The following is a 25527-nucleotide window of genomic DNA, read 5'->3' on the forward strand; positions in this document are numbered from 1 at the left end:
TAGCTGTGCAAATAGATGTAAACGGATATGATATAATTGGGATTACGGAGACATGGCTCCAGGGTGACCAAGGCTGGGAATTCAACATCCAGGGGTATTCAATATTCAGGAAAGACAGGCAAAAAGGAAAAGGAGGTGGGGTAGCATTGCTGGTTAAAGAGGAGATTAACACAATAGTAAGGAAGGATATTAGTTCTGATGATGTGGAATCTGTATGGTAGAGCTGTGAAATACCAAGGGGCAGAAAACTTTAGTGGGAGTTGTATACAGACCCCTAAACAGTAATGCTGAGGTTGGGGATGGCATTAAATGGGAAATTAGAGACGCGTGCAATAAGGGCACAGCAGTTATCATGGGTGACTTTAATCTACATATAGATTGGGCTAACCAAATTAGTAACAATACTGTGGAGGAGGAATTCCTAGAGCGTATATGGAATGGTTTCCTGGACCAATATGTCGAGGAACCAACTAGAGATCAGGCCATCTTAGACTGGGTATTATATAATGAGAAAGGATTAATTAGCATTCTTGTTGTGCGAGACCCCTTTGGGCAGAGCGATCATAATATGATAGAATTTTTCATTAAGATGGCGTGTGAAGTAGTTGGCTCAGAGTCTAGGGTCCTGAATTTAAATAAAGGAAACTACGATGGTATGAGGCGCGAGTTGACTAGGATGGATTGGGGAATGTTACTTAAAGGGTTGATGGTGGATAGGCAATGGCAAACATTTAAAGATCGCATGGATGAACTGCAGAATTTGTTTATCCCGGTTTGGCATAAAAATAAAACAAAAAAGTTGACTCAACCATGGCTAACAAGGGAAATTAACGATAGCATAAGATCCAAGGAGAAGACATATAAATTGGCCAGAAAAAGCAGCAAACCTGAGGATTGGGAGCAGTTTAGGATTTAGCAAAGGAGGACGAAGGGATTAATTAAGAGGGGGAAAATAGAGCATGAGAGTAAGCTTGCAGGGAACATAAAAACTGACTGTAAAAGCTTCTATAGATATGTGAAAAGAAAAATATTGGCGAAGTCAAGCGTAGGTCCCTTGCAGTCAGAATCAGGGGAATTTATAATGGGGAACAAAGAAATGGCAGACCAATTAAATACATACTTTGGTTCTGTCTTCACAAAGGAGGACACAAATAAACTCCCAGAGATGTCGCAGAACATAGGATCGAATGAGAGGGAGGAACTGAATGAAATCAGTATTTGTAGGGAAATGGTGTTAGGGAAATTGACGGAATTGAAGGCTGATAAATCCCCAGGGCCTGATAATCTACATCCTAGGGTACTTAAGGAAGTGGCCCTAGAAATAGTAAATGCATTGCTGGTCAACTTCCAAAATTCTATAGACTCTGGAACAGTTCCCATGGATTGGAGGGTAGCTAATGCAACCTCACTATTTAAAAAAGGTGGTAGAGAGAAAACGGGGAATTATAAACCGGTAAGCTGGACATCGGTAGTGGGGAAAATGCTAGAGTCCATTATAAAAGATGTAATAGCAGAGCACTTGGAAAACAGTGACAGGATCGGACAAAGTCAACATGGATTTACAAAAGGTAAATCACGCTTGACTAATCCACTGGAATTTTTTTGAGGATGTAACTGGTAAAATAGATAAGGGAGAACCAGTGGATGTGGTGTATTTGGACTTTCAGAAGGCTTTCGATAAGGTCCTGCGTAAGAGTTTAGCGTGCAAAGTTAAAGCACATGAGATTGGGGGCAAGGTACTGACTTGGATAGAGAACTGGTTGGCAGAGAGGAAGCAAAGAGCTGGATTAACCAGGTCTTTTTCCGAGTGGCAGGCAGTGGCTAGTGGGGTACCACAGCGATCGGTGCTAGGACCCCAGTTATTCACAATATATATTAATGATCTAGACGAGGGAACTAGATGCAATATCTCCATGTTTGCAGACAACACAAAGCTGGGTGGGCGTGTGTGCTGTGAGGAGGATGCAGAGAAACTCCAGCATGATTTGGACAGGTTGGGTGATTGGGCAGATGCATGGCAGATGCAGTATAATGTGGATAAATGCGAGGTTATCCACTTTGGTGGCAAAAACAGGAAGACAGATTATTATCTGAACGGCAATAGATTGGGAAAAGGGGAAATACAACGAGACCTGGGTGTCCTTGTGCACCAGTTGCTGAAGATAAGCATGCAGGTGCAGCAGGCGGTTAAGAAGGCAAATGGTATGTTGGCATTCATAGCACGAGGGTTTGAGTACAGGAACAAGGATGTCTTGCTGCAGTTGTACAGGGCCTTGGTGAGACCACATCTTGAGTATTGTGTGCAGTTTTGGTCGCCTTATCTGAGGAAGGATGTTCTTGCCATGGAAGGAGTTCAGCGAAAATTCACCAGACCGATACCTGGGATGGCAGGAATGACGTATGAGGAGAGATTGGGTCGATTGGGCTTGTACTCGCTGGACTTTAGAAGAATGAGAGGGGATCTCATTGAAACTTATAAAATTCTGACAGGAATGGACAGACTAGATGCAGGAAGGATGTTCCCGATGGTCGGGGAGTCCAGAACCAGGGGTCACAGTCTAAGGATAAGGGCTATGCCATTTAGGACAGAAATGAGGAGGAATTTCTTCACCCAGAGAGTGGTGAACCTGTGGAACTCTCTACCACAGAAGGCGGTGGAGGCCAATTCACTAAATATATTCAAGAAGGAGTTAGATATATTTCTTAAGGCTAAAGGGATCAATGGATATGGAGAGAAAGCAGGGACAGGGTACTGAATTTGGATGATCAGCCATGATCTCATTAAATGGCAGAACAGGCTCGAGGGGCCGAATGGCCTACTCCTGCTCCTACCTTCTATGTTTCTATGAAATCAGCTCCTGGTACAAGGCCAACTAGATGAAGGAAGATGATACAGTTTTGTCATTGGAGTTTCAGTAAAATGTAGTGGTAGTTATGTGAAATTGTAATACTGGTGTCGATTCTAACTCAGGAAGGGATCGTTGCAAGGAGGGACCCAAAATGGACGATGCACCCGGAAGTCTGAAAGCTTGTGAGGCATCGGCCGAGTCCCATTTTAATATCGGAAATTGGTTCCCCGCCCAAAGCCAGCAGGAATGACATCAAGATTGGCGGATGGGAGCAGGAATTGGCTACCGTTGGGAACCCAAGGAAATAGCACCCGGTATAAAGCAAGTGTTTGGGAGGGGTTCCAAGCAGACACTGGTGTAGGGAGGACTGGGGCCTCTTGCTCCTCCTAGCCCTCAAATAATCCTCCTGCAGAATTAAAAATCTTACTTAACTTGGCCTTTTCTGGCCACTCTCCTGCATCCTGCTGGTTTCGCTGGTGGGTTTGACACCACGCAGGCAGCACGCCCCACCCCGGCCCCCGAATCTTCGTTCAAATCACGTCACGGTCATTGATGTCATTCCCGTGATATTTAGATTTAAATTAGGTCCCTGCCTGCTTGCAGCCAGATTCTCGGTCAACTTCAAAGTCAGGAAAGATAAAATACTGCCTGGTGGGAACTGTTAAGTCTGTGTGTTATAGTGATAATTACTACACAGACTAAGAGAGTAAATTCAACAGGTCTTTACTGGTTGGAGGTCAGGACTATATTGAATACAATATTACTACACAGTGCTTATATACCGGTGTGGTCACCACCGGTATTACGTATACAGCAGCCAGAGAAAGTAGTACATCTCTTAAGGTGGAACAGGCTTAAGTTCTCTTAAGGTGGAACAGGTTACATACACCACAGGAACGATGTGGCCTCGGCGCCCTTGCGCTTGCAGAAGATTCCGAAAATCTCACTGAACCCGCCAAACCGGCAGTCGCGCCCTGTCAGCCTGGTATAGCGAGTAAGATCGTCGGGTGGAGTTTCAAATCAACCCCAATATGTCCATTGAACGGTGAAAAATACCCACAGTATTCCCACAGATTTTGTCCTTCCAATTGGAGATGACATCTTGAGTAGTTTAATACTTGGGTAAAACGCTGAAGATTTCGGGCTCGATTTTAATAGCCCTGAGGAGGCGGGTGGGCAGCGAAAATCGGAAAAAATGGCTTCAGACACTCAACCCACCTCCATCTGATTTTTGTGAGTGTCTGTTCAGCCACTCCCAAACTGACCCGACTGGAACCGGTGGGACAAGTAGTTAAGGCAGTTAAGAGCCTGTTAACTGTCTTGCTAATCCTATTTTGATAGTGGTTTCCCATTTTCGTGCTTCTGGCTCCTATTTCCCGTCTTGTCAGAAACAGGCCAGCTGCAAGGAGACGAGTTGCTGGAGGACATGATTTGTAGTATCGGTGCAGCACTTCAAAAACGCTCCTGTAACATGGCTGACATTCAAATGCAACAACTTTGTTGTTGGAGGTTTTGTATAAGATTTTGCAAATCTACTGACCTTGACTGTTTAAGCTGACACCCATCTGCGGTGTGACCTGATAGGAATAATTTCAGGCCACTTTGAGTGTGCGCTTGCAAGCTTCTTGCTCAAGTGAAATCTATAGGTATGGGATGGGAACCATTTATATCCTCTCATCCTGGTCGTCAGATTCGGAGGAAGAGCAGCCGCGGCAGCACCACAACAGCAGCACCAGGAGCGCCAACCTCTTCCTCATAGAAACATAGAAGATAGGAGGAGTAGGCCATTCGGCCCCTCGAGCCTGCTCCACCATTCAATGCGATCATGGCTGATCATCCAAATTCAGTCCCCTGTCCCTGCTTTCTCTCCATATCCCTCGATCCCCTTAGCCTTAAGAAATATATCCACCTGATGATGCACAGGGCAGAGAGCCTCAGCACAGGGCTGCACCTCGCCGCAGGAGATACCCCCAACATGGGGTTTACAGGCAGAGGATCAGCTTCCTCAGCATGACTGAGCAGCAGTGCCAAAGGAGGCTGAGACTTTCACGAGAGGTAGTCGCAGACATCTGCGCAATGCTGCACAAACACCTGGAGCCCAGAGGAACGGGTGGACACCCCTTACCAGTGGCTGTCAAAGTCATCACCACACAACTTCTTTGCTTCGGGCTCCTTCCAGGGATCAGCTGCAGACATCAGCGGCATCTCCCAGTCGGCCGCACATACCTGCATCACGCAGGTCACTGATGCCCTCTTTGCAAAGGCCCACAATTATATCCACTTCTCCACGGGTGGCCCAAGTATGACCGCGCGTGCGGTTGGCTTTGCCAATATGGCCGGTTTGCCAATGGTGCAGGCCATCATTGACTGCACACATGTGGCCATTAGGGCCCCCTATCACAACCCAGCTGTATTTGTCATCTGCAAGGGATTCCACTCCCTGAACGTCCACCTGGTGTGTAACCACAGGGAGATCATTATGCATGTTTGTGCAAAGTATCCTGGCAGTTGCCATGACTCCTTCATCCTGCGCCAGTCTACTGTGCCTCAGTTCTTCCATCCGCCAACCCAACTTTCCGGATGGCTTCTTGGCGACAAGGGCTATCCCCTGAAAAAGTGGCTCATGATACCGATGAGGAGGCCATCAAACGATGCTGAGGAGCCGTACAATTTGAGCCACATATCCACCAGAAGCATCATTGAGCAAACCACCAGATCTGGAGAAGCCTTGCAGTATGCACTAGCCAGGGTGTCCAGAATCGCTGTGGTCTGCTGTGCCCTGCACAACATCGCACAGCAGCGCGGCTTAGTGCTGCCGGATGAACAAGAGGCTCAGCACGCAGCCTCCTCGGAGGAAGAGGGAGAGGACGAGGGAGAGGACGGGGAGCGATGCTTTGCGAGGCCGGATGTGGCCAATCCAGCAGCAGGCGAACACATTGCTGACCATCAGGCAAGGGATGCACTCATCCATGCCAGATTCGCATAAGCTTACGTTTCAACCACAGGTGGCTGGCACATGGAGATGAATATAAATCCGACATTCTCAAAACCCCAGGCATCATCTGTCTAATAAAGCGCTCAGTGTCACCACCAACATTCTACATGGCATTTGCCCTGAGCCCTCACTCTTGAACTTCCATGTCCCAGAACACAGAGGCCACACTTTAGGTAATCGCATCAGATCATTAAACCTTTTTCGACACTGAACCCATGTGCGTCTGCACACAGACCTTGAACTCACCTCCTCAGCAATTTGCAGCCAAGCTGCCTTGGTTTGCTGAGGAGGCCTTCTCCTTCAGTTTCCAGGAAAGAGGAGCTCTTGACGTCCTCTAACTCCCTCCACAAGAGCATGGAGGGAGCCCTTTTTGAACCTGGCTGCAGCCTTAGTTTTTGGGGCTGCCATTCCTGCAGCAGCCAGCACCTTTAAGAGAAAAAAGCATTAATTTTACTAAGCCAATGATTGGAACACATCTGGCATCTTTTTTATTTCTTAGTCATACACTACATTGATAGATAAAAAAATCATAAATGTTTTTCTGGAATAATATGACCAGCAATTTCAATCCATTATTTGTATTCACAATAGCCGCTGTCAACTCCCCTTTCTAGATAATACAGCACCAAGCCAATCCAGTTACATTTCCTGCAAAGGGGACATGGCCCCTTTAAATTTCTACTCCAGAAACGCGTCATCAGACGCAAGAAACTGACATGCTCCAAGCAAATGCCTGGAGGGACCTGTAAGTCGGTCGTAACGAGGCCAATGAAGCAAACATCGGAACTGCGGACCGGCGGCATCCGGGAGCGGGTCCGAAAGTTGCCGAGCAGCAGGCCCGCACTCAACCCGCCTCCTCGGGCAGGAACATGGCAAATGCACTATAATGTGGATAAATGTGAGGTTATCCACTTTGGTGGCAAAAACAGGAAGGCAGATTATTATTTGAATGGCAATAGATTTGGAGAAGGGGAAGTGCAAAGAGACCTGGGTGTTCTTGTGCACCAGTCGCTGAAGATAAGCATGCAGGTGCAGCAGGCGGTTAAGAAGGCAAATGGTATGTTGGCCTTCGTAGCAAGAGGGTTCGAGTACAGGAACAAGAATGTCTTGCTACAGTTGTACAGGGCCTTGGTGAGACCACACCTTGAGTATTGTGTACAGTTTTGGTCGCCTTACCTGAGGAAGGACGTTCTTGCCATGGAAGGAGTGCAGTGAAGATTCACCAGGCTGATACCTGGGATGGCAGGAATGACGTATGAGGAGAGATTGTGTCGATTGGGCTTATACTCACTGGAGTTTAGAAGATTGAGAGGGGATCTCATCGAAACCTATAAAATTCTGTCAGGCCTGGACAGACTAGATGCAGGAAGGATGTTTCTGATGGCCGGGGAGTCCAGAACCAGGGGTCATAGTCTAAGGATAAGGGGTAAGCCATTTAGGACTGAAATGAGGAGGAACTTCTTCACCCAGAGAGTGGTGAACCTGTGGAATTCTCTGCCACAGAGGGCGGTGGAGTTGGATATATTTCTTAAGGCTAAAGGGATCAAGGGATATGGGGAGAAGGCAGGGACAGGGTACTGAATTTGGATGATCAGCCATGATCTCATTGAATGGCGGAGCAGGCTCGAAGGGCCGAATGGCCTACTCCTGCTCCTATCTTCTATGTTTCTATGTTTCGATAAAAATCCAGCCCTACATGTCTGTTAATGGTGGTTGTGATGATGGAAGAAATTTGAGATTGTGAATCAAAAGTATCATGCAAGAAGTGTATTACACAATATTAAAACTTAATGGGCCAGAATTTGTAGTCGGTATGGCGGCATACTCTCAGAGTACGTCATCATACCACCTTTGAAATGGACAGCAAGTTCGGGATATGCATGCACTAAATCCTGAACTCGCAATCTGTCAAGTTCCGACTTGACAGATGATCCGCACCGACGGGGAAATCCTAGTTGCTGGCGCAGAGTTGGACTCATTGCTCACCAACTGCCCAGCAATTACGGGTGAAAATTTCACGGCTGACACAAGCAGAGACAGGGCCTGTTTGCACAGCATAAGGGGATACCTCCTGACAAATCCAAGTAGTTTTAAAAGCTAAATGAATCCGGAAATGGAGGATTGTAGGATTTTGTTCATGAAAAGTATTTATTGTCCATGAAAAGTTCAGAGGAAGCGGTTGCTACATTGAGGATTTTATGTTTTTTTTTTGCATCTATGTGGAGCATAAGCTTAAAAAAAATCCATACAGAAAATGGAGGAAAGGAAAAAAAATACCCTCATTACGAGAGTCCTCCAGGATTTAATGTTATAAATAATGAGACTCCTTCTGTTTGCTGATTGGAGCACCGGCCCATGTGATCCCAGGTACAATCCCCCACACGGTGCGCCCCGGATCCGTGGGTCACTCTGCTGCCCTCCACTACACAGCATCCGCCAGCAAGCTCTCAAAGGCGAGTCCCTATCAGGTAAGTGCGCATTCCGTTTGGATGCCGGCGGCGTAATCCGTGGTTACGCCGCCGACCGCAAAATCCAAGCCATTGGCTTAAGTGCAATTTATTCCTATCATGTATTGGTACCAATATGGTCTAGTGATAACACTGAGCCAAAAATATAAAAATAGAGAAAAACTGCCAAAAATCCAAATAAAAATGTTTGGCAAAATGTTTTTTTAAATTCCATAAATAACAAAAACGAACATTCAGAGAATAGCCAAAAATGCTCGCTGCAAACCATCCAACCGGCTACTAATAAAATTCTCACTTAGTAATCAGAGTAGATTCTACTCAAGTTCCAACCATACTCCATTCTGAGGATGCTGGCTTTCAATGATTAATTATTTTCTGCCTATATTGCATGATATTATTTCAGTTTATCCATTGCTGTTTGGAACCAGAAGCGAAGGAGGCAGAGGATGGTACAACAATGTACAACAGATAATGGAACCACATGAAGACATGGGAGCGATTTTTAACTGGCCCGCAAACAAATCAACACCTGACACCATTGAAACCCAGGATGCAAAGGGGCTACAACTATTTGAATTGTTTATATCTGCACTTAATCCTGTGAAAGAGAACTACAGTCAAGTACTTCTGTTTGTAACATCTTCTTTAATTTCCTTCGGCAGAACGGGATCAGGGCCTGGATTTTTTTTTAAAGTAGGAGCATGGGTCTTGCACAGTTTTTTGGTAGGGTTGCCAACTCTGGTTGGACACATTCCTGGAGGTTTTACCACATGACCTCCGACCGTCCCACCCAATCAAAATGCCTTTTTTCCCATTTCCACTATTTTATAACAAATACATATAAGTGTTCAAAGAAAATGAGAAAAGCAAACAATTTTTTTTAATGCCTCCAAGGTTTTTCTCCGAGGTTGCTTGCAGCAGTGTCCAGGAGATTACTCTTTAATTCCTGGAGATTCCAGGGCAATGCTGGAGGGCTGGCACCCCTGAGCCAGCTACACATGCCACACTATGGGGCCTCTTCTGGTGGGGGCTGGTCAAATGCACCCCATACACCGAAGGTCAGTTTTCCATAAACTTTGACAGGGTCAATGGCAGCGGATAGAAGAGGGCACTGCCTGACATTTACACCGGGATGCGCTTTCTTATACTTTTGGGCCCTTTTCGGCAGTGTCCACGTAACATCATTCCTTACACTAAATTTATGAGTTAGGCTTTACCCTGACTGAAATAAACCAGTATCCTAGCTGTCTACATTCCAAAATTTTCCATTAAAAGGCAAGGAGAATGATAAGAGACATTGCTTCAAATATAGAGGTCAGCAGGAGAAACACAGGACACAGAGACTGTTAACACAGAAGAGAGAACAGAGAAAATCAGAGGAGACAGAGGGCTATGGCTTTGCCTCCCTACAATGGTTATTATAAAGGACAACAGTACTGACAAACGATGGGTCTGCAGAAAAATATAATCACCATTCAAATCTATTTTGAAATTATAATGAGTTGAAGTTCAGTCCTGCTTCTCTCCAAAGACCACTTGGCATCAGTGCCAAGGCAAAGATAGCAATATATTTCATTCCATTTCCACTAGCCAAAAACAGTGTATAAAACAAAGTTACCTGAGTAGAGTGTTCACTCTGCCTAGAGTCTGTCCTCCCAGTTTCTGAGAGTCGTGTTCTGTGGTGTGCTGTTGATAGAGCAGAGGTCCCATTAGCAAGCTGCTCTACTGTACCCCGGTCATCAGTTGCATTAGAGTCTTTGGGGTCACAATTAGGTTCAATCTCTTCCGCTTTTGAACACTCTGCCTCTATAGAGACGTGATATCCATTCTCTTGCTCAGAGTCACGACTCTCCCGGCTATCGCGGTTGAAGGAAGAACGGGAGATGACACCAAACTTTCGAGTCCGTTTGCCATTCTGTGTGGGACTGCCGCTCGGATCAGAGGTGCCACTGGTTGTCCTGGGTTCAATGTTGCTGCCATTGGAAGGAGGAAGAGGGGCTTTGCGTTTAATCCGACGCAGCATGATCAGGTAGATACATCCGCCATTCCAGCACTGGTCAGCCAGGTAACTGTAATACAAATAGATTGCTTTCATCAATTAAATGTTTAAGTCTAGAATAGATTAAACAACAACAAAAACAAAAACTTGTATTTATATAGCACCTTTAACGTAGTGAAACGGCCCAAGGTGCTTCACAGGAGTATTAGAAGACAAACAATTTGACACCGAGTCATACAAGCAGAAAGTAGGGCAGATGACCAAAAGCTTGGTCAAAGAGGTAGGTTTTAAGGAGCACCTTAAAAAAGGAGAGAGGTAGAGAGGTTTAGGCAGGGAATTCCAGAGCTTAGGGCCTAGGCAATAGAAGGCACGGCCACCAATGGTTGAGCAATTATAATCAGGGATGCTCAAGAGGGCAGAATTAGAGGAGCCCAGATATCTCGGGGGGTTGTGGGACTGGAGGAGATTACAGAGCTAGGGAGGGGTGAGGCCATGAAGGGATTTGAAAACAAGGATGAGAATTTTGAAATTGAGGCGCTGCTTAACCGGGAGCCAATGTAGGTCAGTGAGCACAGGGGTGATGGGTGAACGGGACTTGACGCGAGTAAAGACACGGGCAGCCAAGTTTTGGATGACCTCAAGTTTACGTAGGGTAGAATGTGGGAGGCCAGCCAGGAGTGCGTTGGAATAGTCAAGTCTAGAGGTAACAAAGGCATGGATGAGGGTTTGAGGCAAGGGCAGAGACGGGCGATGTTACGGAGGTGGAAATAGGCGTTCTTAGTTATGCCACGAATAGGTTGTCGGAAACTCATTTCAGGGTCAAATATGCCACCAAGGTTGCGAACAGTGTGGTTCAGCCTCAGACAGATGTTAGGGAGAGGGATGGAGTCGGTGGCTAGGGAACGGAGTTTGTGGCAGGGACCGAAAACAATGGCTTTGGTCTTCCCAATACTTAATAGGAGAAAATTTTTGCTCATCCAGAACTGGATGTTGAACAAGCAGTTTGACAATTTAAACACCGTGAAGGCGTCAAGAGAAGTGGTGGTGAGGTAGAACTGGGTGTCGTCAGCATACATGTGGAAAACGACGCTGTGTTTTCAGATGATGTCACCAAGAGGCAACATGTAGATGAGGGGGCCAAGGATAGATCCTTGGGGGACACCAGAAGTAACGATGCAGGTAAAAGAAGCAATCTGTATTTAGTGGGTATAAAATTCTTCCTTTCACAAATTTAGTAAAAGTCAGTGAATAAAAACAGGATGTCCTATTTTGTGCCCGTGCTGACTTTTCCACTAACATTTATCAACAAGAGAAATTTCATCTCCACACACAAGGGATCACAATCCTCACCCTCCGAGAATGCATTTGAGGAACTCAAGTGTGCATTCCTCACAATTTTTGATTCATTAAAATTAATGGACAGAACATCTTGGGGAGCGTGCATCCATATTCTTGCCACATGTTCACGGTGTGCAAAGTTCCCCACCAGCAACACAATTTCATAAAAGATAAGAAAGATGCACAAAAGGGTAAATGCAATGCCTCACACTCCCAGCAAGGAGCCACACTTGAAGGGAGCATGGGTTAGAGACAGGGCTGCAACACCATAGCACCAATCCCACGTCTTTAATATATTTTATAAATTTGCAGGCAACACTACTGCAATAAATCACCACTATTTTATTTACTTAATAAAATTTCATGGTACACCTCAGTTCAACAACATGGTGCACTTATATAGTACCTTTAACGTAGTAAAATGTCCCAAGGTGCTTCACAGGAGAATTATCAGACAACATTTGACACTGAACCACTTGAGATATTAGGACAAAGCTTGGTCAAAGAGGTAAGTTTTAAAGAACATCTTAAAGGAGGAGTGAGAGGTAGACCGACGGAGAGGTTTAGGAAGGGAATTTCAGAGGTTAGAGCCTAGAGAGCTGAAGGCACAGCCACCAATGATGGGGCGATGGAAATCATAGATGCACAAGTAGCCAGAATTGAAGGAATGCAGAGTCCTTGGAGGGTTGTAGGGCTAGAGAATGTAACAGAGATAGGAAGGGACGAGGCCATGGAAGGATTTGAAAACAAGAATGAGAATATTAAATTCAAGGCATTGCTGAACCAGGAGCCAATGGAGGTCAGCGAGCACAGGGGTGATGTGTGAACAGGACTTGGTGCGAGTTAGGATGTGGGCAGAAGAGTTTTGGATGCGCTCAAGGTTACGGAGGTTGGAAGATGGGAGGCCTCCAGAGTTCCTCTGACATCTCATCAGCAGCATGATGGGAGATCCACTAGTATTTAAAAAAAACAACAAAGGAGTATTTAAACTTCTCGTGTGCTCCAAGTTCAGAAGTAGATCTACCTTTCACCAAATGCAATTATTGGCTCAATTGGTAGCACTGTCACTTTTGAGCCAGAAGGCTGTGGGTTCAAACCCCATTAAGGACATGAGCTGTGGGTTCAAGTCCCATTAAGGACATGAGCTGTGGGTTCAAGCCCCATTAAGGACGTGAGCACATAATCTATAGAGACTCACACTACAGTTAAGGACTGAGGGAGTGTAGTCTTCTTGGAAGTGTCAGCTTTCAGATGAGATGTTAAACTGAGACCTTGTGTGTTTTGGGGATCTTATGGCATTATTTGAAGGAGAGCAAGGAGTATTCCTGTTGCCTCGGCAAGATTCCTTGCTCAACCAACACCACTAGAAACAGATTATCTGGTGGTTCATTTGCTTACTGTTTGTGGGACCATAGTGTGTGCAAATTGGCACTGCATTTCCTTATATAACATTCACTGTACTTCAATAGTATTGCATTGTATGTAAAGTATTTTGGGATGTATTGATGACTAGAGCTGGAAATTTCCTCACAGCTGCTCATGCTCTGCCATAGTAACTTCATTAGAAATGTGGCAGAAACCCCGTTTAATCATTTAAATGGGGTTTCCACTGCACCTCTGGAGAAGCTACAGCAATGAAACGGGAACAGCTCGGAGGAAATTTCCAGCCATGGTGAAGTGCTATACAAATGCAAGTTTGTTTTCCTTGAAATTACCCTGAAAGTTATCTGTTAAACAGTGCTAGTATCAAAATCTGATTATATAAGAGAGGAATTGCTTCTCCTCTCCCTCGTACTCTTCTCACACTGCTCGATACTCACAGTTGTTAGTCTATTCCCGACATTGTAATATCTATCTCGAGACAAAACACAGTTAAACACGGTGTGGAGGTGCCGGAGTTGGACTGGGGTGGACAAATGTAAGAAGTCACACAACACCAGGTTATAGTCCAACAGCTTTATTTGAAATCACAAGCTTTCGGAGCGCTGCTCCTGCACCTGAAGAAGGAGCAGCGCTCCGAAAGCTTGTGATTTCAAATAAAGCTGTTGGACTATAACCTGGTGTTGTGTGACTTCTTACAGTTAAACACAACTGGGGTAATGCCTCACTAAATGGGCAAGAAATCCATCCCCCACACTGAAAATATATGCATTTAAAAAAAATCAGCATGAGTTAATTAAAATTGAAACATATGCATGTTTTTTTGTTAAAGAATTAGGAACTATTCATTTTTTGAAATAAAACTTCCCCCGGATTATGTCATATTTACACATGTAAGGACAGAGGCTTCTGTCTTTACTTTGTAGAGCATTTGCTCCCCTCCCTATGAGTAGGCCTGTCGTGGCAATACTTTGATATTGTTCTCCTCATTAAGCTGATTAACTCAAGGTCTGACCTGCAGTTAAATACTCACTTTTTAATTTTCTCCCACCCTGTGTTCTCTGCATGAGTGAACAAAACTTTAACAAGTGGAAATCAGCTCTTTTCTTCTTAATTTGCATCAATTTCAGTAAACCCATTTTTGTAGCGAAGCACAAAATGTGGACAAATAGTCCACAGATGTACACCACATTTTGCTATTTTTTACATCACAGTTATTATTTTTTGAACAAAATGAACAGACAAAAATTCCTGATATTGCTGGAGCGCTGCATAATTCCCATTGAGCCAACAAGCAGGACAATTGAATGCGCCATTTTGAGGACTAAAAATGTCTTAAACAATCTAGAAATAAAATTAGTTAATAACTAATATGCTCCATTGTTTCCTTAGTGTTGCCTTCTAGGTGCAGCAGCTCCAATACTGAGAGAGTGATTATGTTCACTGCAATGAACATTGCTCAATTGTGTAACCCACTAAATTGCATAAACGTATTGAGTCGTAACAACTCCCATCAAGGAATCTCTAGTATTTAAGATAACCTTTGTGATATTGCACAAGGATAATTCTATCCTCATCAGCTCACTGAACTCTGTGCTAACAGTAAATTATTATATACTGCATTTGGCCACAAAGAAAACTATCCCCCCTCCAACAAAATAGGTGCCACGATACAATTTGATTAGAGCAAATGAAAATGCACATCTTACATAGCAAGCAGATTTGCCACTGCCAGAAAAGCTAGCACAGCAGAAAACTGTCAATTAAAGTAGCCATAGTGTATTTCATGATTGGGTTTTATCACTTCAGTTACCTTCTTCTCAAACTCCCCAGTACCACACACCGCTGATTGAGATTATGCAATCAGACAGGTTACCCGTCAGTCAGCACCTTTACTACAATGTTACCATAGCTCACAGATAATTCACAAACGCACACACACACATTATGCTAATGGCACTGATGCACAGTCAACAGTTACTGAATATGTTTTTGTCTTACCTGCCTGAACATCAGTAAAGCAAATGCAACATTCATTTTTGAAAGAGGGAAAAGAAGTGTATCTTAAGAGAATGAAGTATCAAAGAAATGGAAACAAGATAACAGCAACCAAACGAGTCAGCTAACAGCTTCTCTCCCTAAGCGAGCGAGAGAGGGGGAGAGAGAGAGATGATAGGTGTTCATAAAGCAGTACTGAATCTCGCAGTGAAGCTCTTGTACAGCCAAACGGAGTCTGTACAAATGCTGCAGAGTATATTAGCATTTGAAACACCACTTCTAACCTTCTCCAAACCCCTTACTCTTGTGGGCAGGAAACTGAATTAGAACTCTATGGATATTGGTTGGCCCAGGGCTAGTGTCAGAAGGCTTTTTGTAGATATTCAGTACGTCAATGAAAACGTTACGCAGCCTCAGAAAAGAATAACATTTTGCAAGCTTTCGTCTTGTGGGCTTCCTCGAGGGAGAAGGTGGGAATGCAAACAAGAGAATAAAGCGTCCGTCAACAAATATATGGTTAGATTTTTCAGATTCATGAGCATTCACTAACAGAAATTGGAATTTTTATGCAAAAGTCCTTATTCTAATATAACAATAATTAATACAACTAAGAAAAAACATTGCTTGTTAGCATATTTCTGTTCTTTATTGGACTCAAACAACACTGTGCGCAAATTGTGTGCTCAGCTTAACTGCCAATGATGCAAACTTTTTTTAGGTCGTCCCTTCAGAGTTTCATTCTTCTCACCATACAATTGTCCTCGTTACCCTTGTGCTTAGCAGATGTAAAGCTAGACAAGCCCCAACTCTGATTATCCTACTAATTAGTTGGATTTATAGAGAAAACATTTGCAAAAATAATCCATTGGCACAACCTTACAAAAACATGAACAGAACAATGTAGTGTCATCAGTGGAAACCACTTGCTTTGCAGAGCTATACTGTATTAAAGCTGCTGTGCCTCAGAAATAAGTCAGTGTGCTGTTACAACCTGATGTTCTTAGTGCACTATGTTATGAAGACATTTGGATTTTCTCTCAGAGCATGGGGGCTTATAAGCTGCACAGGTTTGAATCCCAGGACTTTCATACATGCCATCCTAGAAAGCTGCCGGCGAGGTAAGCGACCCAATATTCACTTTCTACAAATGGCCAAGCTCCCTGTGGAGGCATGACAGACACTGAAAACGGGCCTACAGGAATTTCAACCCCATTATACCCCACTGTTCTAATTTCTACCCTCACACAGACATTTTCTTCCTCTCCCTCTCAATTCAACCTGGTGCTTTTGTTCCACTCTGCCCTCCTCAGTTCAAGCGGTCACTCCTTCCCTCAAAGCTCCATTCCAAAGCTCCCAGCTTCTGCTCCTTTTTCTCTCCCTTTCATTTCCCCTCCTCCTTTTCCCCCCAGTGCCATTCATTCCCGCCTTCCTATTTCCATCAGCACCCGAGTCCTGCTGCTAATGGAAGGGATTCCAGTTACTGGATACTGCTTGGGTGGTGTCGTTTTTTGTCCGCAAATTCCGACATGCTGACTGTCTGTGAAATGTTGATGGCTGACATATATGAACCTTGGACCTTCTGGTCTGTATTGCTTACCAGTAAGCCCAGCAAGGAACCTAGAGTCAAATGATGCTCAGCCACTAATCATTAATACTTAATACATTGCAACTGTGATTTTCGCTACAGTACTAAATGCCATTCATAGTATTTGGAATAGAAGCAATTTTATGTTATGTAATGTATAACAGGGTCACCAATCTATGGTATTTGAAAAACTGAACTTGGGGAACTTTTTTTTATTTGTTCATGGAATGTGGGTGTCGCTGGCAAGGCTAGCATTTATTGCCCATCCCTAGTTGCCCTTGTTACCATTGCCACACACCGTGCACATAGTTTCAACAATCTGTCCACCAATATCCCCAAATCCTTTCCCTGTGCCAATTCCAATACTGTATCCTGTACACAAACACAGTTTTGTTTCTAGTACCAAGGTTTATTTTCCTTCCCAAGTCTCATCACTTTGCACTTGTTGACAATAAATTTATTTATTTATCATTTCTCATCCCAACTTTCCAATCTATCTAAATCCCTCTGCACCTGATCAGCCTGCACTTGTTTGTTTGCAATCCCTAACCACCTTGGTATAATTGACAAACTTTTGACAATTATGTAACCATTCCTGCTTCCAAACCATTGACACCAATGTGATTTTGCAAAGGTCCCAGCACTAATCCTTGGGTCACTCCACTATTTACTTCCTGGCATTCTGACACAGCTCCACACACGACCACTCTCTGTCTCCTTTGGTGCAGCCATGTACCAATCCACTTCAATAACTGCCACTGATTCCATACTTTTCTACGTTATGGGTTCAACCTCCTATGTAGTACTGCATCAAAGACCTTGCTGAAGTCTAGATATACAATATCCGTTGAGTTCCCTTTGGTTATAAGCTCCAATACATCCTCAAAGAATTCTAACAGGTTTGTCAAGCATGATCTCACCACCACCACCCCCCCCACACACACACACACACACACACACACACACACACACACACAACCATGGACAAAATTAACAGCCACTTGGACAAGTGTGGATTAATTAAGGAAGGCCAGCATGGATTTGTTAAAGGCAAATCGTGTTTAACTAACTTGATTGAGTTTTTTGATGAGGTAACAGAGAGGGTTGATGAGGGCAATGCGGTTGATGTGGTGTACATGGACTTCCAAAAGGCATTTGATAAAGTGTCACATAATAGGCTTGCCAGCAAAGTTGAAACCCATGGAATAAAAGGGACAGTGGTGGCATGGATATGAAATTGGCTAAGTGACAGGAAACAGAGAGTAGTGGTGAACGGCTGTTTATCAGACTGGAGGAAGGTGTTCCCCAGGGGTCGGCTCTTGAACACTGCTTTTCTTGATATATATTAATGACTTGGATGTGGGTGTACAGGGCACAATTTCAAAATTTGCAGATGACACAAAACTTGGAAGTATAGTGAACAGTGAGGAGGATAGTGATAGACTTCAAGAGGACATAGACAGGCTGGTGGAATGGGTAGACACGTGGCAGATGAAATTTAATGCAGAAAAATGCGAAGTGATACATTTTGGTAGGAAGAACAAGGAGGGGCAATATAAACTAAATGGGGTGCATGAACAGAGAGACCTGGGGGTATATGTGCACAAATCATTGAAGGTGGCAGGGCAGATTGAGAAAGTGGTTAAAAAAGCATTCAGGATCCTGGGCTTCATAAATAGAGGCATAAAGTATAAAGTATAAAACCTTTATAAAACACTAGTTTGGCCTCAACTGGAGTAGTGTGTCCAGTTCTGTGCACTGCACTTTAGGAAGGATGTGAAGGCATTAGGGAGGGCGCAGAAAGGATTTACAAGAATGGTTCCAGGGATGAGGGACTTCAATTATGTGGATAGACTGGAGAAGCTGGGGTTGTTCTCCTTAGAGCAGAGAAGGTTGAGAGGAGATTTGATAGAGGTGTTCAAAATCATGAGGGGTCTAGACAGATAGAGAAAAACTGTTCTCATTGGCGGAAGGGTCGAGAACCAGAAGACACAGATTTAAGGAGATTGGCAGAAGAACCAAAGGCGACATGAGGAAAAACTTCTTTTACGCAGCGAGTGATTAGGATCTGGAATGCACTGCCTGAAAGAGTGGTGGAGGCAGATTCAATCACGGCTTTCAAAAGGGAGTTGGATAAGTATCTGAAGGAAATAAATTTGCACGGCTACGGGGAAATGGTGGGGGATTGAGGAATAGCTGAAGTGCTCTTGCAGAGAGCCGGCATGGGCTCGACGGGCCGAATGGCCTCCTTCTGTGCTGTAACCATTCTATGATTCTATTCTATGATTCTATGTTTCAGGAAACCTTTCTTTAGGATAGCCTCTAACATTTAATCTATCACAGGTATCAGGTTCATTGGCCTGTAACATCCAACATAGTCCTGCTACCCTTTTTTGAATACTGGCATTATATTTACTTCAATCGTTTGGTTCAATCCCAGGGGTTTATGCCAGGAGATCACACGGTTTTGGGTGGGGTGGAGAATGTATATACTATGATACATAATGGACCACAATAGTATGGGACAGGCTGGATGGGCCAAAGGGTCTTTTCATGTCCGTCAGTGTTCGTATGTTTGAGTATGCCAGAAAGCCAGCAATTTTCAGGGCCACGTGATTATACTGTAATTGCTGACATACAGTCGAAACTGTGACTATAAAACTTCTGGGGAGATTATAGACTAAATCAGAATCAAGCATAGACTGGTACAGAAGGAGACAGTAAGTAAAGAGAAAGTCAGAGGCAAAGCCAATTTTAATCAGCAGCATGTTTTAAAATGTCCATATTCTGTCTTTCTCAGCTTACGTATCATTGAAGTAAGCCACCATCTGGTTCCTATAACACCAAACCATATCGTCATCAAGAAGTCACCTCACCTCACCAGGACTGTTCAAAATTAGTTTGGGTTAAATTGCTGGTTAATGGAACATATCCCAACTGTAAAAGCAGCTGTTAAAGTAACCAGCTGGAAACTTCCTTCACTCTTGGGTAGGATGAGGGAAGCAGAACACTGGTACTTTAAAACATACTGTTGATAAAAATGTCAAGTTATAATGCTCCTGTTATTGTAAAATGACATAGCCTCTGCTTTATCATGAGCCACAACCATGTGAGTCAGCCTTGGCTCAGCTGGTAGCACTCTTGCCTTTGAGTCAGAAAGTTGTGGTTTCAAGTCCCACTCCAGAGACTTGAGCACATAATCTAGACTGATACTCCAGTACACTACTGAGGGAGTGCTGCACCGTCAGAGGTGCCATCTTTTGTATAAGATGTTCAACTGAGGCCCCGCCTGCTCTCTCAGATGGACATAAAGGGCTAGATTTTCAGGGAGCCATCAGGCGGGGTTTCAGGCGTGTTGGGGGGGGTGGGGGGGGAAATCCCGACTTTGGGGGTCCCGACACCATCCCGCCCAAAACCCCGCCCCACGTAAGTTTCAGGGGCGGCGGGTACCTGCCCTGCACTGGGACCCGCCAAAACCAGGCGGGAAGGGATTAGTGCCAATTAACTGCCTGTTAACAGGTAGTTAACAGGCAGTTTTTAGCCTAATCCCCATTTTGAGGCGTTTCGTGTGGGTTTCCCAATGGCTCCAAACCACGCCAGGTTAGAGCAGCGGGCCGTCGGGTTCAATGAGTTGGAGGGATCGCGATGTCAGTGCTCAGGTGTGTGATGGGTGCATGAGTGTAAAGGTAAGTGTGTTTGGTGTGTCTAAAGTGTGTAAAGAACTTTTACTTACCTTTACTTACCTTAACAGCCTTTCTTCATGTAGCCGTTGGGAGCGCAGCACTCAGCCGGAACTGAAAGCTGAACGGCTGCGATCTGTCAAAAGTGACAGCCTTCAGCTTTTAGTGCTGCTGAGATTTCTAAATGAGTCTGTGCAGAAGGACTCATCTTAAAAATCAGACTGTCAGTGTTTGACAGCTTCAAACAGCTGTGGAACACTGATATTTCATCTATCAGAAATCTTGACAGATGAAATTTCAGTGTGACGTCACCTGTTGCCGGGTGGCCCTTAATTGGCCTGCTGAGCCCGCTGGGCGGGCTCACCAAGGTCAATCAAGGGAAAATCGCGCGGATTGGCCGGACGTTGAAATAGGCGGGTCAGAAACCCAAAAGGGGAAGTCCCGCCTTCTTCCCGACAGGTTCCACAAAATCAACCCCAAAATATCCCATGGCACTATTTTGAAGAAAAGCAGGGGAGTTCCTGACCAATATTTATCCCTCAACCAACATCACTAAAACAGATTATCTGGTCATTATCACAGTGCTGTTTGTGGGATCTTGCTGTGTGCAATTAGGCTACTGAGTTTCCTACATTACAACAGTAAATACACTTCAAAAAGTACTCAATTGGCTGTAAAGCGCTTTGGAACATCCTGAAGTCATAAAAGGCACTATATAAATGCAGTCTTTCTTTTCCTTTCCTTTAGCTCGATAATATTTTTTTAACAAGAGGAAAGGATCATTATACCCAACAATTTTCTATGTTATGGACCAATTTTCTGCGTGGTACTGTATAAAAGGCCTTGCTAAAGTCTAGATAAACAATATCCAACATAAATTAGAGTTAAGCCATTTTGGAATGAAATCAGGAAGCACTTTTTCACACAAAGGGCAGTGGAAATCTGAAGCTCCCTCCCCCAAAAAGGTGTGGATGCTGGATCATTTGAAATTTTCATGACTGAGATCAATAGATATTTGTTGGGTATGGGTATCAACGGATATGGAGCATAGGCAGGTAAATGGAGCTGAGGTGCAGATCATCCATGATCTAATCGAATTGCGGAACAGATTCGAGGGTCTGAATGGCTTACTCCCGTTTCTATGTTCTTATGTAACAAGCTCATTCCTTTTTGACTGATCTCACACTACCTGCCCGCCTTCTCACCATACCCCTCAATCCCTTCTATCTCCAGAAACATGTCTAGTTGCTTCTTAAACCCAGTTATATTGCTTGCTTCAATATCCATCCCAGTGCAATATTACTGCTATGCTTCTGTGCTCACTCCTAACTCACGTATTTTAAAGCTAGGGCCTGTGGAATTTCAACCCTTCACACAAAGAACAAATTTCCTGAATTTCCGTTTTAAATTCGCTTCATAACCCTGAAAACGCAAATTAGGTCAGCTAATTACCATAACAGCTCTGTAAACGGAGGTTGGCACATTGAACAGCAGCAGGTTACAGTAACATCATGTCACCAATAACAGCTGCTCAGAAAATAAAGTAAAAAAGAGACACAAATGCTTTGCAAATTTATGCACCATAGCGCAAAGTAAATCTGTCGCAGTGCAACCTTACCCGGTTGGTCAATTTGGTGAGATTTCTGCACCATTTTGAATGTTCCTATCAGGATATTTAGCTCGCCTTAAAACCTGCCAGTACAGTGACACTGTCCCTTTAGAGATACACTGAGCAGTACACAGTGCAGATAAGCATTTCATTTTCACTGCATCTTTATGCTCTCCTATGGGAGTTTCAGTTCCAGTCAACTTGAAATTTATTGAACCTCCAAATGATCCTCCTTGTTAAGTACAGTAAACTCCCCAAATTTAAAGTCAGCGCATCAGAAGCGCAAAAACCTTTGGTTCTAGATGTTGTAAAACAAATGCCCTGGAAGTTTGTTTCCAATTTGTGGACACGCTAATGAAAGCAGAACACTTTTCTCATCAGAAACTCTTGACAACTCACTGCAAAAAGTGCAACTGAAATCACTTCTTTGTTTTACTAAGCGTTTTTCAAAGCTGCAGCTCCATTCCCTTTGTCAAGAGCTGAAAGTGTTACAACGTAAAAGCAAACTGTGGAAGTGCAAATATTTGGCTAGCACAGCTCCACAACCATTCAGGTCTTTCCATCATGTGAAAAGAACTGATTCAGACAAAAAGCTTGAAAAGTACTCTGTGAATAATGATGTCATTTCCAATTCCCTAACCTTGTGCTGGAGGGTTTAACTTAATAATCATTATAAAGGTAACTCAGCAGACATTGCACCATTATATAAACAGAATGTAGTCACCTTACCATTACAATTAACTTACGGGCATCATAGAGCCAATTCTACTCTCCAGGCCCCTGCTGCCGGAGGCGCACTGCACCTCTGAGGGGAGGAGTGCACTCAATTTTCCTCGTCCGGTCCATTTTCATGGCCTTGCACTGGGATCGGAGGCAGAAGGCAAGAGGCCTACAGCTGCACTCCTGGCCACCAGCATTGAGGCTTTCTGACTGCTACTGCACAGAGGTAGCCAGAAGGTCCTGAGGCCTGGAGATAGTGCGAGGGGGTAAAAAGGTACAGTAACTAATGATGACATGGCCACGAATTTTAACCCCCCCCCCCCCACCACAGACAGGCGGTAGAGGGTTGGAGAGGGGGGTAAAATATCAGGTTTGAGCAACCTGACCCCAACACGACGCAATTCCCATGTGTTTAAATTTTTACAAGCCCAAAATCAGGTCATCATCGAGGCTCCCGCAAAAGGCAGGCAGGGGCCTAATTAACATTCAAAAGTCGCGGTCCGTTGACATCGTCAGCACCACGACTTAACATAACTGTAGGTCACGGAGAGGCCCGCGCTGTCAGCTGCCTGGCAGCAGTTCAGAGGCGGATGGTGCTGACTGCCTAAGGTAAGTACTGAGATCAGCTCCTTGTGGGCCTGGAGGAGCAGCAGTGCTTCCCCCAGGCCTCACAAGGAAACCTTCGGCCACCGCCCACCCGCTTGCCCCCGAGTCCCTATCGCGATCCTGATCATCTGTCTCCCCCGATTATGGCCCGGAGTGTCTGCCTCCCCCAAACACGGAGGGCTGGATTTTCATTCAGGAGTCGGGACTACAACTTTCGGGGTTGTAGTCCCGCCTCCATCGAGATGCGGCCAATCCACGTGATTTTAACATGATTGACCTTGTTGAGCCTGCTCAGCGGGCCCAGCAGGCCAATTAAGGGCCACCCAGCAACAGGTGACGTCACAGACTGAAATTTCATCTGTCAAGATGTTTTGACAGATGAAATATCAGCGTTTGACAGCTGTTTGAAGCTGTCAAATACTGACAGTCTTACTTCTAACATGAGTCCTTCGCCACAGACTCAGTTAGAAATCTCGCCGGCACTGAAAGCTGCAGGCTGTCACTTTTGACAGTTCGCAGCCACTCTGCTTTCTGTGCCGGTGAGATGAGGGACTCCCCGAACCTAAAGGAAGGAAGGCTGAAAAGGTAAGAAAAGGTATGTAAAACTTCTTTAATCACTTAGACACACCAAACACACTTACCTTTGTACTCATGCACACATCAATCACCTGAACACTGACATCTCGAGCCCTCCAAGTCCCTCAAACCAACTTGGCGTGGTTTGGAGCCATCGGGAATCCCACAGTTCAAGCTTAAAAATAGGGATTAGGCTAAAAACTGCCTGTTAACAGGCAGTTAATTGGCACTAATCCCTTCCCGCCTCGGGTAGGCGGGTCCCAGTGCAGGGCGGGTACCCGCCTCCTTTGAAACTGCAATGGAGGCGGGTTGGGGTCGGGACCCCCGATTTCGGGAATTTAACCCCCCGCACGCCTCCGATCCCGACTCCACAGCACACTGAAAATCGAGCCCGGAGTCTTACCCCCCACTACTGACTGCTGGGGACCATCCCTCTACTCTGTGGAAGACCCCAGTTCAAGCTCCACTGCCAGAGAAAAAGAGAAGTAGTAGGCCAGGAATGTGCCTTCCCACTGCACCTGCATCGTTACGTTGGGCCTGTGCCTACTGCATTTGCAGGCCAATTATGCTGAATTAGGGAAGCTCCAGAGATCCTGGTGTAGCGTAGTCAGTGCGGGGGGGGGGGGGGGGGGGGCGGGGGCGGGCGGTGTGCACTGAGTCCAGTATGAAATGCGACATTCCTTCCACTTTTCCATTCCTATCCTGAAGATGCTGACTTATGCTGGGTTACGGTTCCACAGTTGCCAGCAGTCCCTCACCCAAGTGGCCAATTTTCAGATATAATCTCAGTAAATCTCAAACCACGAGGGTATCTAAGCCATGCCCAATTCTGGTTTCACCCAATGCCCAAATATGTACACTTCCAGCGGGGATCGCTGGCACACTTTTGTCCCCCTAACTCTGGGTCACCGAAGCCAATTGTAGTGCCCCATCTCCCACACAGGCTGAGATCAACTAATTTCACACAGTCCACGTATCAAACGTGAGACTTTTCTCGTCTGTATGCCTCAGCCATTCACTAGGTAAACTAGCTGAGACATCGGGACAGGCCAAAACGTTAATGTTTTTGGATGGCTTCATCAGATTTTCCACCACTTTATATAATTCCACTTACAGCCATGCCTGCACTAAGTATATAAATGAAATTCTGCACCAGTAGAAAGAAGCAGTCAGTTATTCATTCCAATTAATTCTTCACTAAAATCTGTAATCTATTACTTTGAAAGGCCTAAATCCTTCTGCATGCCTTGCTATTTCCTCTGCTGGTGCCCATTTTCTTAAGCTCTGGTTGTACAGCCAAAGATATTCCGATTACATTTTCCACATAACAGTCATGGAATCACACACAGTATGTGATTTGGGTGAGCAGATGATTTGCCTGATATTAGTGCATTTTGGGGTAAGTCACAGAAATCACAGAAACCCCAGAGTGCAGATAGAGGCCATTTCGGCCCATCGAGACTGCACCGACACATATCCCACCTGATCCCCGTAACCCCTACACCAACACATATCCCACCCTATCCCCGTAACCCCACGTATTTAATCCCCCTAACACTAAGGGTCAATTTATCATAGCCAATCAACCTAACCCGCACATCTTTGGACTGTGGGAGGAAACCGGAGCACCCGGAGGAAACCCACGCAAACACGGGGAGAATGTGCAAACTCCACACAGACAGTCGCCCGAGGCCGGATTCGAACCCGGGTCCCTGGTGCTGTGA

The 25527-nt window shown here is 44.9% G+C and overlaps 1 protein-coding gene across 5 annotated transcripts in view; it reads right to left on the reverse strand.

Annotated features, from left to right (window-relative positions):
• The window catches only part of pdzd2 (PDZ domain containing 2), a 569380-nt gene that overhangs the window by 340849 nt on the left and 203004 nt on the right, over nucleotides 1-25527 (reverse strand). For all 5 annotated transcript variants that reach the window (XM_085973666.1, XM_085973663.1, XM_085973669.1 and 2 more), the window contains exon 2: nucleotides 9931-10381. In XM_085973666.1, coding sequence (XP_085829792.1) covers nucleotides 9931-10381 — 451 coding nt within the window. The remainder of the gene's footprint in view (nucleotides 1-9930; nucleotides 10382-25527) is intronic.

Source organism: Somniosus microcephalus, chromosome 2, assembly GCF_052327205.1.
Source record: "Somniosus microcephalus isolate GS21.2 chromosome 2, FLI_Smic_1.0, whole genome shotgun sequence".
NCBI classification, from domain to species: domain Eukaryota; kingdom Metazoa; phylum Chordata; class Chondrichthyes; order Squaliformes; family Somniosidae; genus Somniosus; species Somniosus microcephalus.